Source organism: Phyllobates terribilis, unplaced genomic scaffold (genome assembly GCF_046119375.1).
Source record: "Phyllobates terribilis strain yellow unplaced genomic scaffold, ASM4611937v1 Scaffold_49__1_contigs__length_9717188, whole genome shotgun sequence".
Taxonomy (NCBI): domain Eukaryota; kingdom Metazoa; phylum Chordata; class Amphibia; order Anura; family Dendrobatidae; genus Phyllobates; species Phyllobates terribilis.
The window spans coordinates 9,132,831-9,151,997 of record NW_027362809.1 but is presented as its reverse complement, the minus strand read 5'-3'; the positions used below and the strand labels follow the sequence as shown (position 1 = coordinate 9,151,997).

The window sequence follows — 19,167 nt, the reverse complement described above, 5'->3', positions numbered from 1 at the left end:
TTGCCGTGTCTTCCTCCCCTTCTTTTCTGTGTCTCTCCCCCCTTCTTTGCCGTGTCTCCCCCCCTTCTTTGCTGTGTCTTCCCCCCTCTTCTTTGCCGTGTCTTCCCCCCTCTTCTTTGCCGTGTCCCCCCCTTCTTTGCCGTGTCCCCCCCCCTTCTTTGCCGTGTCTCCCCCCCTTCTTTGCCATGTCTCCCCCCCTCTCTTTCTGTACTCTCTTGATGCTTTTCTATTGATTTTTTCTGCGCCATCCTAGGAGGCGTTATCTGTGTTATGGGGCCCACTCACGTTCCCTTACTTCTGACCAGTTGCCTTTTTTTTTCTAGGCTCTGATCAACCTCCACTGGCTTCTGCTCCAGGGGTGCAGGTAGTTTCCAGGTAGTCTCTCACAATAAGGCTTTTATCGCAACTACAGAGTGGGCCATTTATAGGGATACACCTAAATTAAATGGGAATGGTTGGTTATATCAACTTCATGTTGTGTTGGATTGTCAATGCAACCCTCTTCTCCCACTCTTGACACAATGATAGCAACACTGCAGAAGAAATGCTACCACAGGCTTCCAGTATCTGTTGTTTCAGATGCTGCACATCTCGTATCTTGATGGTATGGTGTGGTATATGGGGTACAAAGATAGTGGGACCATTCTTCATCAATGTAAACCTCAATGCCATTGGATATCTGAAATTGCTACTTGATGATGTGTTGCCCTCTTTATGCACTGAAGATGGCACGTTCCCTAAGTTTTTCCAACAAGATGGTGCACCACCACATTATGGGTGTCAGGTCCGAGCATTCCTAGATGAACAGTTTCCTAGAAAGTGGATTGGTCATCGTGGGCCAGTTGAATGGCCACCAAGGTCTCCTGATCTGACCCCCTTAGACTTATCTTTGGGGTCATCTGAGGGCAACTGTCTATGCTGTGAGGATACAATATGCAACGGATACTGGAAGCCTGTGCTAGCATTTCTTCTGCGCTGTTGCTAGCAGTGTGTCAAGAGTGGGAGAAGAGGGTTGCATTGACAATCCAACACAATGGGCAGCACTTTGAACACATTTTATAAGTGGTCATAAACTTGTAAAAAAAATTAAGGAAAGCCAAGCACACCATTGTTGTTCTTATGAAATTCTCAATAAGTTTTATGTGTCACATGACCCTCTTCCCATTAAAAAAAATAAAGTTGGATCCAAAATGGCCTACTTCAAAATGGCCACCATGGTCACCACCCATCTGGAACAGTTTTCCCCCTCCCATATACTAATGTGCCACAAACAGGAAGTTGATATCACCAACCATTCCCATCTAATTTAGGTGTATCCATATAAATGGCCCACCCTGTAGATTGCAAATTTTGTTCTGCCTATAGGGTGCCATGATACTCCAACCTACCCCACCCAGCTTGGGGTCAGTGGGTGATGGGGGTTGGAGAGTGGGATTTATCTCCCCTCAAGCAGTTTTCACAGTGTTTATTTTCCTGGGCTCCTGCCGGTGCTGGCATTGCTGCGGGCTCTCTTGCAGTCTCTTGTTTCCTATCCTTGCACTATTCCTTTCCTCTGCAAACATCCAGACAGAAGACCCAGGTGCCTTCTGTCGCCATTGCCATTTGGGGACACCGTGTGGTTTCACAGCTCCAGAATCTTTTCTGGTTAGCAATATGCGCCCTCCTGGGCCTATTTTCAGTTTTTCCAGGCACCCTGTCATCTTGCAGAGAGCCCCACAGGCAGCCTCCTGTGGTCATTTCAGCTTAGGGGGGGGGGGGCGTCTCTCCTTCAGGGAGATCTGGATGGCTCATATGGACACCACCGCCCTGATCCTGGTATATCTCGGGGTTACAAGATGGAATGCCCTCTAGTGGCCGGGTGTATACTCACGCTCTTGTGTCGGCTAATATATCCAAACAGAAAGGAATTTTATGGTAAATACAGAAAACACATTTTTCAACAATTTTTACAATTAAAGTGCTGTGGACTCGGGCACAAAAGGTTTTTGTTTTCATTGGCCCTAATGTACAACTTGGCTTTATTCTACGTATTGTTTAGTAAAGTTCATTGTTCTACATTTGTTTGTATAAATATATTTATATCTGTCTCCTTTTTGTTAGAATTATTTATACAAGTGTTTTAATAAAACAGTTTGAAAACGTCCGCGGGCAAAACATGGGGGGCGAAATGTACGGGGGCGAATATTCCTGGGGGCGAAATGTGCGAGGGCGAAATGTACCTGGGGTGAACAGATGGGGCGAACTGCTGGGGGCGAAACTTCCTATAACCGACTTAAATATGAGTGCCTGAGGAAAGGGTCTGAATACTTATAATAATGTGATATTTCAGTTTTCCTTTTTTAATATATTTGCAAAAATTTCTACATTTCTGTTTTCTTTCAGTCAAGATGGGGTGCAGAGTGGACTTTAATGAGAAAAAAATTAACTTTTTAGAATTTACCAACTGGCTGCAATGAAACAAAGAGTGAAAAATTTAAAGGGGTCTGAATACTTTCCGTACCCACTGTAAATACGATTCAGCAGAGGCAGGGGAACACCGTCGAAGGTCTGGAAGAGTTTTCTCAGACCCACTCATCTCACAGGCCTTGATGCGCGGGGTACTCTCACAATGAGGGATAATTTTTCGAAGATGCTGAAGGAGTAACTTGACAACCGTACCAACGTCCTCCGTTATTCCTCCGTGCCTTATAATTATAATTATTATCCAAGCTGGACACGTGGTATGAACTGGCTCTCTACGCCTTGGAGGTCCTGGCCTGCCCTGCCGCTAGCGTTTTTGTCACGCTTCCTAATAATGGGAACATTTTTTTTTACTGAGGCCCTCCTCTATGACTCTTCAAATGGGTATTGGGATGCGTTCAAATTTTTTTTCAGCTCTTGCAGTCACTGCATACGCAATAACTTTAGAGCAGAACCGCTCCTTTGTAATGGGAACATTTTGTTACTGAGGTCTTCCTCTATGTCTTTTCAAAGGGGTATTGGAGTGTGTCTTAATTTTTGGCAGCCCTTGAAGTCACTGCATTTGCCATAACAGTATAGGAGAACCGCTCCTTAATAATGGGAACAACAAAGCATAGGCAGATGCTGGCCCTCTAACATTAGTGAGGGCTGACTGCTGGCCCTTTAACAATAGTAAGGGCCGCCTGATGGCCCTATAAAAAATAGGCTTTGTGACTTTCAGAATCCCTCCTTCATAAATGAAACAGGATGTGTCTGATCATGTGTCACAAACCACAAGGCCAGATAAGGTAGTAAAATGTTAAAATGACTGAAGATATTCAAGGTAATCCCATGTCAATCACTGTGCACTGTTGGCAGGATTACAGAGATCTCCATGTACAGTGAAATTTGACACTGCAGCTTGCAAAGGAGGGGGCCGACAAGCGTGAGAAATCCCCCAGCAACTGCAGGAGGCGGGCCCTTCCCCCCACGCCATGTGATTCTTTGTTCAAGAAACATAAATCAACAGCGAATTATGGGAAGACGATACATCCGAGTGATACACAAAATGGATTTTTGGAAACCTAAAAGAATGGAGAATCTCACCATTCCTTTCTTCACCGCCCAGCAAGCAAGGAAAGGGAGATATGCAGCACAGCCTTTCAGAAGCCCCTAGGACCACTTTGTTTGGTCTCCACGAGTAGCAGAAGCGATTCCTTAAGACCATCCAGTAAAGAGGTTTTGGGAGTCTCTTCGCTAAGAGCAACCAGGGGAGGAGATTTGGGCGTAGCCACAAAGCCGGATTGGGAGTCAGCCAGAGGGGTTAAGTACTCCAGGAACCCTGACATGACATGTGGGAAAAGTCCATCCACTAAGCGAGGGCACACAGCCTTCCATGTGGCAGCCCTCCCACACAAGCCAGGCCATTCCATCTAAACTGGTAATTGACTCAAGTTCTGCTTATACTTGTTGTACCATACTTTTGTACTTGGGCTGTTCTTTTATCTCGATCCACGAACCTTACGTCTGTTGTTCGGTCCAATGAACATGCTACCGGGCTGGTTTCTAGACAGATATAAGTCCGTTACAGAATATCAAATAGAAACTTGTGGCAGCTCTACCAGGCCGACAAGGCTCTACTTCACTGGAGTAGTGAAAGAGCCTCTCAGGGGCTTGAGCGAGTGTGGTGCCATGTCAGTGGCTGAGTGGAACACCTTTTCTCACTCCCTGGTGCCTCTCTGTACCCATGTGTACAGGGGGTGACTGTATAGAACTGTACCAATCTGACCTTAAGCATCCTTGAGGGGGGTGCAGAACGTCATGTAGGTGCAACGGGTAGATCCGTATGACGTGCTCCATCTGGCGTAGTGTGACATCAGGCGGGTGGCGGATCCATTATAAGTGGTGGCAACAGCGAGATTCTGTGGGGTCTCCCTGCTGCCGTTTCTTCACAATAACATTTACCAGTAAATGTATTTTTCACAGTTGAAAGCAATGCAAAAGTGCAAAAACGCTACGTGTGAACATAGCCAAAGGAGTGGAAGAGCATTTTTGTTTTTGGTTATTTATTTTACCTTATATACAAGTCATTACCCTGGAAAAGATGTTCTTTAACATTTTTCCCAAGAAAATCCATTTTGGCTTCGTTTTTGTATGTTTTATTGTGAGCCCGCAAAAGTGGCATTAATATTCTGACAAAATTGTTCACAGCAGTGACCTAGGAGTCAGAGATGCTTCCAGGGTCTTCCCCATGCTATTCTCATGTCATTTCAGCACTTTTTAGGCCCTCTGCAGACCTCCAGGAAGGGGGGAGGGGCGCCGGAAAAATGCTCAAGTTTCCCATAGACTTACATTGGGCTCGTTACTCGGACCGAAAGCTCGAGCATTCCAATTTGCTCGACCCGAGCATTTTAGTGCTCATTCATCACTAATCCGGACGTGTGAAAGAGGCCTAATTCTGTAACAGAGATAAAAATTCCCCATTTTTCCAAGCAGTGTGAGTCGGACATTCACTGATCAGCAAGTTATCACCTGTCTCTTGGATCGGTGATAACTTGTTTTCACTACACAAACTGTTTAAGGCCCATAAACACCCAATCCCTACAATCCTATGGTTGAAAGCTGTCTCATGACTATCATAAGGAGTGCTTAGCCAAATGTTCTTGTGCTCTCTATTAGAGAGCAGGTGTCGAGTTCCACTGGTGGCAGCTTATCTTCAGAGAGAACAAGAAGTTCAACTACTGGAATTCCAACGCGCCGGATCTTTCTCTCCCCTGACATCAATTATCAAGGAAGAGGCGGGAAGCCCCAATACCCGTCAGATTGTTGGCTGATTCTGCCAACTTTAGCTTTATCCCGAAGTGCCTAAGTGTAGCGCTGGCGTCCCTGCCCTCTGCTAGGCAGGGACGCTGCTCCCCTCACCGCTCTGCTCCGTGCCCGGCGTCCTCTCCCCGCTCTGCTGTCAGCGCGCGCTCCTTCCCGGCGTCCTCCTCCCGCTCTGCTCTCAGCGCGCGCTCCTTCCCGGCCCCTGTGCTTAGGGCGCGCGCGCGCGCGCTCCCCTCCTCTTAAAGGGGCCGCGCGCGCCGTCCTAAGGAGTCCCCGGCCAATGGCCGGAGGACTTCATCATATATAAGGCACCTCCTCCAAAATGGAGGTGCCCGAGCAATGTTGTTTGCACCTGTGTCTCACCTGTGCTTCAGCCCTCAGGTCCCGTTGCCAGTTTCCTGCCAGTTACCTGCCAGTTTTCTGCCAGTTACCTGCCTGATTCCTGCCTGAATACTTGTTACCTGTCTGCCAGTCTGAGGTCCGACGGTCTGCCTTACTACTCCTGTCAGTCTGTCTAAAGGACCAGCCTGCCCGCTCACCTGGGAGCGCTTCTCCGTTACCTGCCTGCTTGCCAGCCCGGAGGCTCCGTTGTCACGTGCTGTGACCATCAGCTACTTCAGACTCTTGTCCGCTCACCTGGGAGCGCTTCTCCGTTACCTGCCTGCTTGCCAGCCCGGAGGCTCCGTTGTCACGTGCTGTGACCATCAGCTACTTCAGAGACTCTTGCCCGCTCACCTGGGAGCGCTTCTCCGTTACCTGCCTGCTTGCCAGCCCGGAGGTTCCGCCGTCACGTGCCGTGACCACCTGTTATTCCAGAGACTCTCGCTTGCTCACCTGGGAGCACACATCTACCATCTGCCTGTTAGCCTACCCGGAGGCTCTGCCATCACAGGTCGTACCTACCCTTTACCCAGAGACTGCCCTGATCACTTGCCGTATCTCCCTGTCCGTTCATCCAGAGACTGCCGCCCGCTCCCTTACAAGGGCCGCCCCCTTGTATAGTAGCTCAGAGGTTCCGCCTCCCAGACCCGTTACAGTTTGCTCGGGCCATGGAACCCGGTGGCACCCAAGCTCCCTCGCTCTCGGACCTCTGTCTTGAACTGTCCCGTCAGAGGTCCCAACAGGAGTCCATCCTGGGTCACCTGCGGAATGTTAATACTCGCCTGAACACTCTGTCTGATCCACCAACAACCTCCGCCAGTGCCATATCTTGCAATCCGGCAGCTCCGCTGCCCACTAATACCATGGTATCCTACCCCGGACCCCGGCTTTCTGCACCTCCTCGCTTCGGAGGCGACTCCGTCCAGGCTCGGGGCTTCTTAAATCAGTGCACCCTGCATTTTGAACTTTTGTCCTACCAGTTTAACTCCGACCGGGCCAAAATTGCCTTCATCATGTCCCATCTCACCGGGGAGGCCCTGGCCTGGCTAAATCCTCTATGGGAGAGAGGAGACCCCCTGGTGTCCAACTTGCCTGCTTTTCTCACGGCTTTCCGGAAAGTCTTCGACGAACCCGGACGGAAGACCTCATCTGCATCATCGTTGCTACGCCTCCATCAGGGGAGTCTCACCGTGGGCCAATATGCCATACGGTTCCGTACCCTTGCCTCGGAGCTGACCTGGGATAACGACGCTCTGGTTTCCGTCTTCTGGGAGGGTCTGTCCGGCCGTATTAAAGATGAACTTGCCGGTCGGGACACTCCTACCACTCTCGATGACTTAATAACTCTTGCCACCCGGATTGACCTACGGTTCCAGGAGCGTGCCAGAGAGGTCACCCGTGAGAGGAGGTTACCACGTCTAGCTCCTACTTTTCAGAAACCCGTCACTCCTTCTGTCTCTAACCAGGTACACCCTCCTGAGCCTATGCAGGTCGACCAGACCAAGATGGTCAAGACCCGACAGGACTTACGCCGTGCCGAGGGGACCTGCTTCTACTGTGGCAGTAAGGAGCACCAGATCCGTGCCTGCCCGGAAAGGTCGGGAAACGCCTGTGTCTAGGTTCGCTCAGAGAGGTCCACCTAGACAAGAATAAATCCTCTCCATCCCTGCTGTTGTCAGTTTCAATCGTCTACGGGGAGAACCGTTATTTCGAACTAGCCCAACTGGACTCTGGAGCAGCCGGGAATCTTATTTCACAGTCCCTGGTAGAGAAATACCGCATCCCCACCAAACCTCTGGCTGTACCCTTGTCTGTGGCTGCCGTGGATGGGGGGCTCTTACCACGCCCCATCCAACTCATCACCGAATCCATTACTCTGCAGGTGGGAATGCTGCATTCTGAGAGTATCTCCTTTCATGTTCTGCCTGGACTCTCTCACGCCCTCTTGCTAGGTCTGCCTTGGCTCCAGAGACATGCACCCGTGCTTGACTGGCAAACCGGAGAAGTCCTTCGCTGGGGACAAGACTGTCATAAGACCTGCCTGGTTCCCGTCCATCCCGTCCGTCCCTCTCCTACCCCAGCTAATCTACCTGGACTTCCAATTCCTTATTGGTCTTATGCTGATGTCTTTAATAAAAAGGAGGCAGAGACATTACCCCCTCATAGACCATACGACTGTCCCATCGACCTGTTACCCGGTACTACTCCTCCCCGTGGGCGTATTTATCCTTTATCCGCTGCTGAGACCCGGTCGATGTCCGAATATATTGAGGAGAATCTGGCCAGGGGATTCATCCGGAAATCTACCTCCCCGGCGGGAGCAGGCTTCTTTTTCGTTAAAAAGAAGGACGGCTCTCTCCGTCCCTGTATAGACTATAGAGGCCTAAACCAGATCACGGTGAAGAATAAGTACCCCCTTCCGCTCATTCCAGAATTATTTGATCGTCTGAGGGGGGCTAGAATCTTCACCAAACTAGACCTCCGTGGGGCGTACAACCTGGTTCGTATCCGTCAAGGGGATGAATGGAAGACGGCATTCAACACCCGGGACGGCCACTATGAATACCTGGTAATGCCCTTTGGTCTCTGTAACGCTCCTGCCGTCTTTCAAGAGTTGGTCAATGACATCTTCCGGGACCTTCTCTACTCCTGCGTAGTGGTGTACCTGGACGACATCTTGGTCTTCTCTCCGGATCTCCAGACTCACCGGAGGGACGTTCGTCAGGTCATGCTCAGGCTCAGGCAGAATCACCTCTTCGCTAAATACGAGAAGTGCCTCTTTGAGCAGACCTCGCTTCCGTTTTTGGGCTACATTATTTCTCAGACCGGCCTACGAATGGATCCAGAGAAACTGTCTGCCATCGAGAAATGGCCTCGACCGGAGGGGCTGAAGGCCATTCAGCGGTTCCTGGGCTTCGCCAACTACTACCGCCTCTTCATACCACACTTCTCTTCCCGGACTGCCCCAATCTCCGCGCTCACCCGTAAGGGTACTAATCCCAAAGAGTGGCCGCCCGAAGCAGAAGAAGCCTTTCTTTCCTTAAAACAGGCCTTCTCTTCCGCCCCGGTGCTGCATCGCCCGGACGGCAACAAGCAGTTCTTCCTGGAAGTGGACGCCTCCTCCTCTGGAGCTGGAGCGGTACTTACTCAAAAATCTTCTTCCGGGAGGATGGTAACTTGCGGCTTCTTCTCTAAACTCTTCTCCTCCTCAGAGCGCAATTATTCCATAGGAGATCGAGAGTTATTGGCCATCAAACTGGCATTGGAGGAGTGGCGTTACCTGCTTGAGGGGGCTCTTCACCCGGTAATAATTTACACTGACCACAAGAACTTGGCTTATCTCCAGCATGCCCAGAGACTTAACCCGCGCCAAGCCCGGTGGTCCTTGTTTTTTGCTCGTTTTGATTTTGTCCTTCATTTTCGCCCGGCTGACAAAAACGTCAAGGCGGACGCCTTGTCTCGATCCTTTCTGGTATCTGATCTCGAGGAAGATCCGAAACACATCATCGATCCCGCCAGAGTAATGCAGGTGGCTCCCGTGAGTCTAAATCGTCTTCCTCCCGGAAAGACGTTCGTATCAGTACCTGATCGGGAGAAGATCCTTCACTGGGGTCACTCGTCTAAACTGGCTGGCCACGCTGGTCAGAAGAAGACCCTCCAGCTTATTTCCCGGCACTACTGGTGGCCTACCCTGCACAAGGATGTAATAGACTTTGTTTCTGCCTGTGTGTCCTGCGCCCGCAACAAGGTTCCGAGACATCTGCCAGCCGGTCGCCTCCTTCCGCTCCCAGTACCTGCTGCCCCCTGGCAGCATATTGCAATGGACTTCATAACTGACCTCCCACTCTCTGCCGGTTGTACGGTCATTTGGGTGGTCGCTGACCGCTTCTCCAAGATGGCTCATTTCGTTCCCCTGCCAGGCCTCCCGTCTGCACCCGAGCTAGCTAGAGACTTTATTCGTCACATCTTCCGTTTTCATGGCCTGCCCCTCCACATCGTGTCGGATCGTGGGGTACAGTTCACCTCACGCTTCTGGAGAGCCACTTGTAAACTACTAGACGTCTCCCTGGACTTCTCTTCCGCTTACCACCCACAGTCCAATGGTCAAGTGGAGCGGATCAATCAGAACCTGACCAGTTACCTCCGGCACTTCGTTAATGCCCACCATTCTGACTGGGTGGATCTCCTACCATGGGCCGAGTTCTCTTACAATAATCACGAGAGCGAATCCTCCTCCAAATCCCCGTTTTTTGTAGTCTTTGGTCAGCATCCTCGGATTCCTTTTCCTGTCTCCACCTCGGTGGACAACCCGGCTGCGGAATCTCTCGTTAGCAAATTTTCCTCCATTTGGGAGAGTACCCGATCCGCACTCCTTCAGTCTTCCGAGCGTATGAAAAGACACGCTAACAAAAAACGTCTGGACCCTCCTCAATTCCGTCCTGGGGATAAAGTCTGGCTCTCGTCCAAATATGTCCGGCTCAAGATCCCTTCCTATAAGTTAGGGCCTCGGTTCATCGGCCCACTGGAGGTCATCAGTCAGATCAACCCGGTGGCCTATAAATTGAAACTCCCGGTCAACTTACGGATCCCTAACTCCTTCCATGTATCTCTCCTCAAACCTGTGGTACTTAACTCTTTTTCCAAGTCTACAGGTACGCCTCCTGCTCCGGTTTCTGCTGAGGACGAGTTTGAGGTAGAGAACATTCTTGCCACCAAAAGGGTAAGAGGAAAGACCTTTTTTCTGGTAGATTGGAAGGGGTTTGGTCCTGAGGAGAGAACGTGGGAGCCCCGGGAGAACATCCATGCCCCTCTCATCCTAGCTAAATTTCTGTCTGGCCTAAAAAAGGGGGGGCCTAAAGGGGGGGGTACTGTAGCGCTGGCGTCCCTGCCCTCTGCTAGGCAGGGACGCTGCTCCCCTCACCACTCTGCTCCGTGCCCGGCGTCCTCTCCCCGCTCTGCTGTCAGCGCGCGCTCCTTCCCGGCGTCCTCCTCCCGCTCTGCTCTCAGCGCGCGCTCCTTCCCGGCCCCTGTGCTTAGGGCGCGCGCGCTCCCCTCCTCTTAAAGGGGCCGCGCGCGCCGTCCTAAGGAGTCCCCGGCCAATGGCCGGAGGACTTCATCATATATAAGGCACCTCCTCCAAAATGGAGGTGCCCGAGCAATGTTGTTTGCACCTGTGTCTCACCTGTGCTTCAGCCCTCAGGTCCCGTTGCCAGTTTCCTGCCAGTTACCTGCCAGTTTTCTGCCAGTTACCTGCCTGATTCCTGCCTGAATACTTGTTACCTGTCTGCCAGTCTGAGGTCCGACGGTCTGCCTTACTACTCCTGTCAGTCTGTCTAAAGGACCAGCCTGCCCGCTCACCTGGGAGCGCTTCTCCGTTACCTGCCTGCTTGCCAGCCCGGAGGCTCCGTTGTCACGTGCTGTGACCATCAGCTACTTCAGACTCTTGTCCGCTCACCTGGGAGCGCTTCTCCGTTACCTGCCTGCTTGCCAGCCCGGAGGCTCCGTTGTCACGTGCTGTGACCATCAGCTACTTCAGAGACTCTTGCCCGCTCACCTGGGAGCGCTTCTCCGTTACCTGCCTGCTTGCCAGCCCGGAGGTTCCGCCGTCACGTGCCGTGACCACCTGTTATTCCAGAGACTCTCGCTTGCTCACCTGGGAGCACACATCTACCATCTGCCTGTTAGCCTACCCGGAGGCTCTGCCATCACAGGTCGTACCTACCCTTTACCCAGAGACTGCCCTGATCACTTGCCGTATCTCCCTGTCCGTTCATCCAGAGACTGCCGCCCGCTCCCTTACAAGGGCCGCCCCCTTGTATAGTAGCTCAGAGGTTCCGCCTCCCAGACCCGTTACACTAAGCAAGAAGAAATACGAATATACGGCCAAAAAATATACTAAAAAATATCTTTATTGGAAAAATATATATATAGATAAATAATCACAACATCATTACAGGTTATGGTGGCACGACATATGTCAAAAGACATTACACAGAGATAAATAAAACATACTTAAAAACAACTACCAGGTGTCACCACAGAATACAGATATCGCATGCCTCATATATCATTATGGACTATAGCCATATCAATTAGGGTAATCATATCTGGAAACTGATGAATGGCTACCATAGTTATCACTAACACAACCAAGGGGTTATCCTTGACAAAGGCAGGAGCGCCGAAACGCGCGTCGGGGAGCCACACAGCGTGCAGTCTCGATCCCAATACAAAGGTGAATCATATCTCTGATGTGTTATTTCCTTCTTTTGTTATTTTCTTATAATTTATATATATAATGAAGGTGTATATCTTTAGGTGGTTGTGTTAGTGATAACTATGGTAGCCATTCATCAGTTTCCAGATATGATTACCCTAATTGATATGGCTATAGTCCATAATGATATATGAGGCATGCGATACCTGTATTCTGTGGTGACACCTGGTGGTTGTTTTTAAGTATGTTTTATTTATCTCTGTGTAATGTCTTTTGACATATGTCGTGCCACCATAACCTGTAATGATGTTGTGATTATTTATCTATATATATATTTTTCCAATAAAGATATTTTTTAGTATATTTTTTGGCCGTATATTCGTATTTCTTCTTGCTTAGGCACTTCGGGATATATGTTATTTATACGAATATATATATGTTATTTATACGAATGGCCCTAGATACATAGTCCTCTGAATAGGTTCTAATATGGAGATACTTGTTATCTCCTTTATATATGTGTATGGTAACCTATTTTTCGGTTCTAATCTTTCTCCCAACTTTAGCTTTATGTGTATGGAAGCCTTAGTGTAATCTGTATAAGGACTGATTCAGACGTCCATGCATCTCGGTCTGACCTCAGAATGCAATGCATGGACTTGCCAAGGCTCTGCCACCCAGAGTGTGACAGCCTCATAGAAATACATGAAGCCTCATGCTTGGGTCAGGAGACCCGAGGCCAGTACATGCATTGCATTCCGAGATGTGTATGGATGTCTGAATGAGCCATGATAGACAGTACTGTGTGCACACAAATCATGAACCTCAGTGCAGAAACTCTGAACTAGTCATCTCTGTAGTGAGAACGCTACAATGGACATCCTTATTCTGTTCTGTGTGCCAGAAATCTTGAACCTCAGTGCAGCAACTCCAATCTAGTCATCTCTGTAGTGAGACAAATCTCAATAAAAAAAAAAAAACAAGTTGAGCCTATAGTAAGTAAATAATTTGTAATAGCACACTATTTATTTACATACAGCCCCTGGCAAAAATTATGGAATCACCGGGCTCGGAGTATGTTCATTCAGTTGTTTAATGTTGTTGAAAAAAAGCAGATCACAGATATGGCACAAAACTAAAGTCATTTTAAATGGCAACTTTAGGGCTTTAAGAAACACTAAAAGAAATCAAGATAAAAAATGTGGTACTCAGTAAGGGTAATTTTTTTCACAGCAAGCAGAGGAAAAAATTATGGAATCACCCTGTAAATTTTCATTTCCAAAACTAACACCTACATCAAATTAGATCTGCTCATTAGTCTGCATCTAAAAAGGAGTGATCACACCTTGGAGAGCTGTTGCACCAAGTGGACTGACATGAATCATGGCTCCAACATGAGAGATGTCAATTGAAACAAATAAGAGGATTATCAAACTATTAAAAGAAGGTAAATCATCACGCAATGTTGCAAAAGATGTTGGTTGTTCACAGTCAGCTGTGTCTAAAATCTGGACCAAATACAAACAACATGGAAAGGTTGTTAAAGGCAAACATACTGGTAGACCAAGGAAGACATCAAAGCGTCAAGACCGGAAACTTAAAGCACTATGTCTCCAAAACAGGAAATGCACAACAAAACAAATGAGGAACGTGTGGGAGGAAACTGGAGTCAATGTCTGTGACCGAACTGTAAGAAACCGCCTAAAGGAAATAGGATTTACATAAAGAAAAGCTAAACAAAAGCCATCATTAACACCTAAACAGAAAAAAACAAGGTTACAATGGGCTAAGGAAAAGCAATCGTGGACTGTGGATGACTGGATGAAAGTCATATTCAGTGATGAATCGCGAATCTGCATTGGGCAAGGTGATGATGCTGGAACTTTTGTTTGGTGCCGTTCCAATGAGATTTATAAAGATGACTGCATGAAGAGAACATGCAAATTTCCACAGTCATTGATGATATGGGGCTGCATGTCAGGTAAAGGCACTGGGGAGATGGTTGTCATTACATCTTCAATAAATGCCCAAGTTTACATTGATATTTTGGATAGTTTTCTTATCCCGTCAATTGAAAGGATGTTTGGGGATGATGACATCATTTTTCAAGATGACAATGCATCCTAGAGCAAATACTGTGAAAACATTCCTTGAAAGAAGACACATAAGGTCAATGTCATGGCCTGCAAATAGTCCGGATCTCAATCCAATTGAAAATCTTTGGTGAAAGTTGAAGAAAATGGTCCATGACAAGGCTCCAACTTGCAAAGCTGATCTGGCAACAGCAATCAGAGAAAGTTGGAGCCAGATTGATGAAGAGTACTGTTTGTCACTCATTAAGTCCATGCCTCAGAGACTGGAAGCTGTTATTAAAGCCAGAGGTGATGCAACAAAATACTAGTGATGTATTTGAGTATTCTTTTGTGTGTTTGTTTTTCATGATTCCATAATTTTTTCCCTCTACTTGGTGTGAAAAAAATTACCCTTACTGAGTACCACATTTTTTATCTTGATTTCTTTTAGTGTTTCTTAAAGCCCTAAAGTTGCCATTTGAAATTTCTTTAGTTTTGTGCCATGTCTGTGATCGGCTTTTTTTCAACAACACTAAACAACTGAATGAACATCCTCCGAGCCCGGTGATTCCACCATTTTTGCCAGGGGTTGTAGTTACATAGGATGATAAAAGACCTAGGTCCATCAAGTCCAACCTTTATCCAAGAATTTAACATTTTTGTCACTAAATACGGTATATGCTTAATTTTTTTTATCTTGTGTTTTCTCACTGGACTGGCCATAGTGTGAACGTGTTCTTACACTTTCCACATATATCAATTTACACTTCAGCTCATTTACTTGGTTTTCTGTAGTGAGTCAGCTAGAATAGAGTTGTTGCACGGAGGACGTCCTTATACTCCCGTAACCCTGTACATTTCTGTACTAACTTACATTGTTTTTCTGTTGTAAATTCTGATGATTGTCGGCTGCGCTCCGTTACGCTTTTCCCTGTAAAGCTCCGTCCACTATTAAAAACGGTGGTGCTGTCGGTCAGCACTGGTCTACATTCGTAAAAAGTTGAATTTTGGACAAACTGAACAATCAGCACTGAGTGTAATTATTTGTATAATAAAATTGCTAGTTTTATTTATCACAAAATAATAAATTTTGCTAATTTTTTTGGCTGAATCGAAATACATTAAAAATATAAAATGGTATTAGGCGGTGTGCCCACTATGCGTTTTTTAAGTGTTTCCACAGCGGCAAGGCCTGCCATGTTCCCCAATGATAATCCGCATGTGCTGTGCACATGCTGCGGAAATTTCCGCTGCGGATTATCATTGTGGAAAAAAACGCAGCACTACCAATTAATTTGCGGAAGCGTTGCGTTTTTGCCGCCATTGACTTGCATGGGAACGCTTGGATTCCGCATCACTGGATCTGTACATGAGCATTCCATGCGTTTCAATGTGCGGATGGTACCCGGGTCTGGAGAAGAGGAGACTCTCCTCCGGACTCGGGTACCATAGAACCTGTAAAAAAAAAAGAATAAAATAAAAAAAAAATATTATACTTACCTTCTGATGGCCCCCGGTGTGCTTGTCTTGGCTTGCCGGCAGATCGCGGTGGACTGAAGGACCTGCGCTGATGTCATTTAGTGATGTGACAGCAGGTCCTTCAGTGTAGAGCTGCCGGCAAGCCGAGACGCATGGAATCAAGACTCCGGGGGCCATCGGAAGGTAAGTATAGATTTATTTTTTAACATTCTTTACGGTCACACTATATAAATCCATGCCATTTGCATGTATAATCCGCATGTACAATTTGCATGTACAATCCGCATGTACAATCTGCATGTATTTTTTCTGCCAGGGAGATGCAGAAACGCTCAGGAAAAAATCCTTAGCATTTCTGCATCGTGGGCACACAGCCTTAAAAATGAATGTACAACTTTGGATGTTGACTTACTTGAAAAATCTATTTACTTCAAATAAAGACACCAAGAAATCAACGGCTGGGATTTAGCCTTCTTATATAAAGCAGGCTAAATCCAAGTGGGAGGAAGGGCCTGGTCCTTTAGCCTGCTAGGTCTAGTATTACAACACTCACAGGGACCTGGTCCTTTAGCCGACTGGGATTTAGCTTTCTCATAGAGAGCAGGCTAAATCCAAGTGGGCAGAAGGACCTGGTCCATTAGGCCATTATAGTATTAACCGCTTCACAACGCATGATGCAGTTACATCATATATCATAAAAATATAACAAAAAATATATATATACAGTACAGACCAAAAGTTTGGACACACCTTCTCATTTAAAGGTTTTTCTGTATTTTCATGAATATGAAAATTGTACATTCACACTGAAGGCATCAAAACTATGAATTACCACATGTGGAATTATATACTTGCCAAAAAAGGTGTGAAACAACTGAAAATATGTCTTATATTCTAGGTTCTTCAAAGTAGCCACCTTTTGCTTTGATGACTGCTTTGCACACTCTAGGCATTCTCTTGATGAGCTTCAAGAGGTAGTGACAGGAAATGGTTTTCACTTCACAGGTGTGCCCTGTCAGGTTTATTAAATTGGATTTCTTGCCTTATAAATGGGGTTGGGACCATCAGTTGTGTTGTGCAGAAGTCTGGTGGATACAGAGCTGATAGTCCTACTGAATAGACTGTTAGAATTTGTATTATGGCAAGAAAAAAGCAGATAAGTAAAGAAAAACGAGTGGCCATCATTACTTTAAGAAATGAAGATCAGTCAGTGCGATAAATTGGGAAAAGTTTGAAAGTGTCCCCAAGTGCAGTTGCAAAAACCATCAAGCGCTACAAAGAAACTGTCTCACATGAAGACGGCCCCAGGAAAGGAAGACCAAGAGTCACCTCGGCTTCTGAGGATAAGTTTATCCGAGTCACCAGCCTCAGAAATCGCAGGTTAACAGCAGCTCAGATTAGAGACCAGGTCAATGCCACACAGAGTTCAAGCAGCAGACACGTGTCTTCAACAACTGTTAAGAGGAGACTTTGTGCAGCAGGCCTTCATGGTAAAATAGCTGCTAGGAAACCACTGCTAAGGACAGGAAACAAGCAGAAGAGACTTGTTTGGGCTAAAGAACACAAAGAATGGACATTAGACCAGTGGAAATCTGTGCTTTGGTCTGATGAGTCCAAATTTGAGATCTTTGGTTCCAACCACCGTGTCTTTGTGCGACACAGAAAAGGTGAACGGAAGGACTCTACATGCCTGGTTCCCACCGTGAAGCATGGAGGAGGAGGTGTGATGGTGTGGGGGTGCTTTGCTGGTGACACTATTGGGGATTTGTTCAAAATTTAAGGCATACTGAGCCAGCATGGTTACCAAAGCATCTTGCAGCGGCATGCTATTCCATCCGGTTTGCATTTAGTTGGACCATCATTTATTTTTCAACAGGACAATGACCCAAAACACACCTCCAGGCTGTGTAAGGGCTATTTGACCAAGAAGGAGAGTGATGGGGTGCTACGCCAGATGACCTGGCCACCACAGTCACCAGACCTGAACCCAATCGAGAGATGGTTTGGGGTGAGGTGGACCGCAGAGTGAAGGCAAAAGGGCCAACAAGTGCTAAGCATCTCTGGGAACTCCTTAAAGATTGTTGGAAGACTATTTCCGGTGACTACCTCTTGAAGCTCATCACGAGAAAGCTAACAGTGTGCAAAGCAGTCATCAAAGCAAAAGGTAGCTACTTTGAAGAACCTAGAATATAAGACATATTTTCAGTTCTTTCACACTTTTTTGTTAAGTATATAATTCCACATGTGGTAATTCATAGTTTTGATGCCTTCAGTGTGAATGTACAATTTTCATAGTCATGAAAATACAGAAAAATCTTTAAATGAGAAGGTGTGTCCAAACTTTTGGTCTGTACTGTATATCCCTTTTGCTCCATTAAAAAAAAATACACAAATTTGGAATTCACGTGTTCAGAAAGGTCTGATCAATCAAAATATAATCTGATTGGTAAACGGCGTAACGAGAAAAAAATCAAAACGCCAGAATTACGTTTTTTGGTCGCTGCAACATTGCAATAAAATGGAATAAGAGGTGATCAAAACATCGGATCTACCCCAAAATGGTATCAGTAAAAACGCCCCAACAAAATAAATAAAACCCTCAACGGCGATGTGGATGGAAAATCAAAACGTTATGGGAAGGAAAAAAATGGAAAATCGCCCGAGGGTTAAAACACTACAAGCATGGAAAATATCTGTGGTCGAATGATCTACAAAATGATCACCAGCAAATGAGACGGGACGCGGATGAGATCAGCGCAGGAGACTGTACAGACGGCAACCAGGGGGAATCCAGCGTATAAACGTCACCTGTATATATATATCTGTAATCAGACATCACATCTAGTCTGCGGCTCAATATTACTGTGAAATATAACATTACTGGATTCATATAGATCTACAGACAATAAGTGTCCACTGTCTACTGGGAGTCAGCATCTTATATACAGCAGGAGAAGTACAAGGCTGGTAAAGGACGAGGTCCCACTGCGCATGCGCAAATAGCGACTGTGTGTGAGAAAGCGAAAGCCCAGTGCACAGAAGGAGCCGAGCCAATAGCAACGGGGTCTCCACATACCTCCACCTGCAGAGCCGCCACCACATATATGGCTGCTCTGTGCGCACAGGAGCTGTGATGAGGTCACAGGAGGGGAGGAGTCAGGGGTCACATGATCAGGGGCCTCAGTGGATGCAGGACTCTGCTGTGCTGGTTGTCATGGTGCTGGATGAGCTGAAGTTTATGTGTGGGGTCAGGAGGGGTTTACAGTGTGGATGTAGCAGAGCCGTGTGTGTACGAGGTGTACGGAGCGGAGCCGCGTGTGTACGAGGTGTACGGAGCGGAGCCGCGTGTGTACGAGGTGTACGGAGCGGAGCCGCGTGTGTACGAGGTGTATGGAGCGGAGCCGCGCGTGTACGAGGTGTACGGAGCAGAGCCGCGCGTGTACGAGGTGTACGGAGCGGAGCCGCGCGTGTACGAGGTGTACGGAGCGGAGCCGCGCGTGTACGAGGCGTACGGAGCAGAGCCGCGCGTGTACGAGGCGTGCGGAGCCGCGCGTGTACGAGGCGTACGGAGCGGAGCCGCGCGTGTACGAGGCGTACTGAGCGGAGCCGCGCGTGTACGAGGCGTACTGAGCGGAGCCGCGCGTGTACGAGGCGTACGGAGCGGAGCCGCGCGTGTACGAGGCGTACGGAGCGGAGCCGCGCGTGTACGAGGCGTACGGAGCGGAGCCGCGCGTGTACGAGGCGTACGGAGCG

General features: G+C 47.7%; 1 protein-coding gene across 1 annotated transcript in view; it reads right to left on the bottom strand.

The window, feature by feature from the left end:
• Positions 1 to 18,551, bottom strand: part of LOC141191654 (uncharacterized) — an 83,377-nt gene extending 64,826 nt beyond the window's left edge. The window contains exon 1 of the mRNA XM_073661594.1: positions 18,491 to 18,551. Coding sequence (XP_073517695.1) covers positions 18,491 to 18,516 — 26 coding nt within the window. The 5' untranslated portion in view covers positions 18,517 to 18,551. The remainder of the gene's footprint in view (positions 1 to 18,490) is intronic.
• Between the last annotated feature and the right edge of the window lie 616 nt (positions 18,552 to 19,167).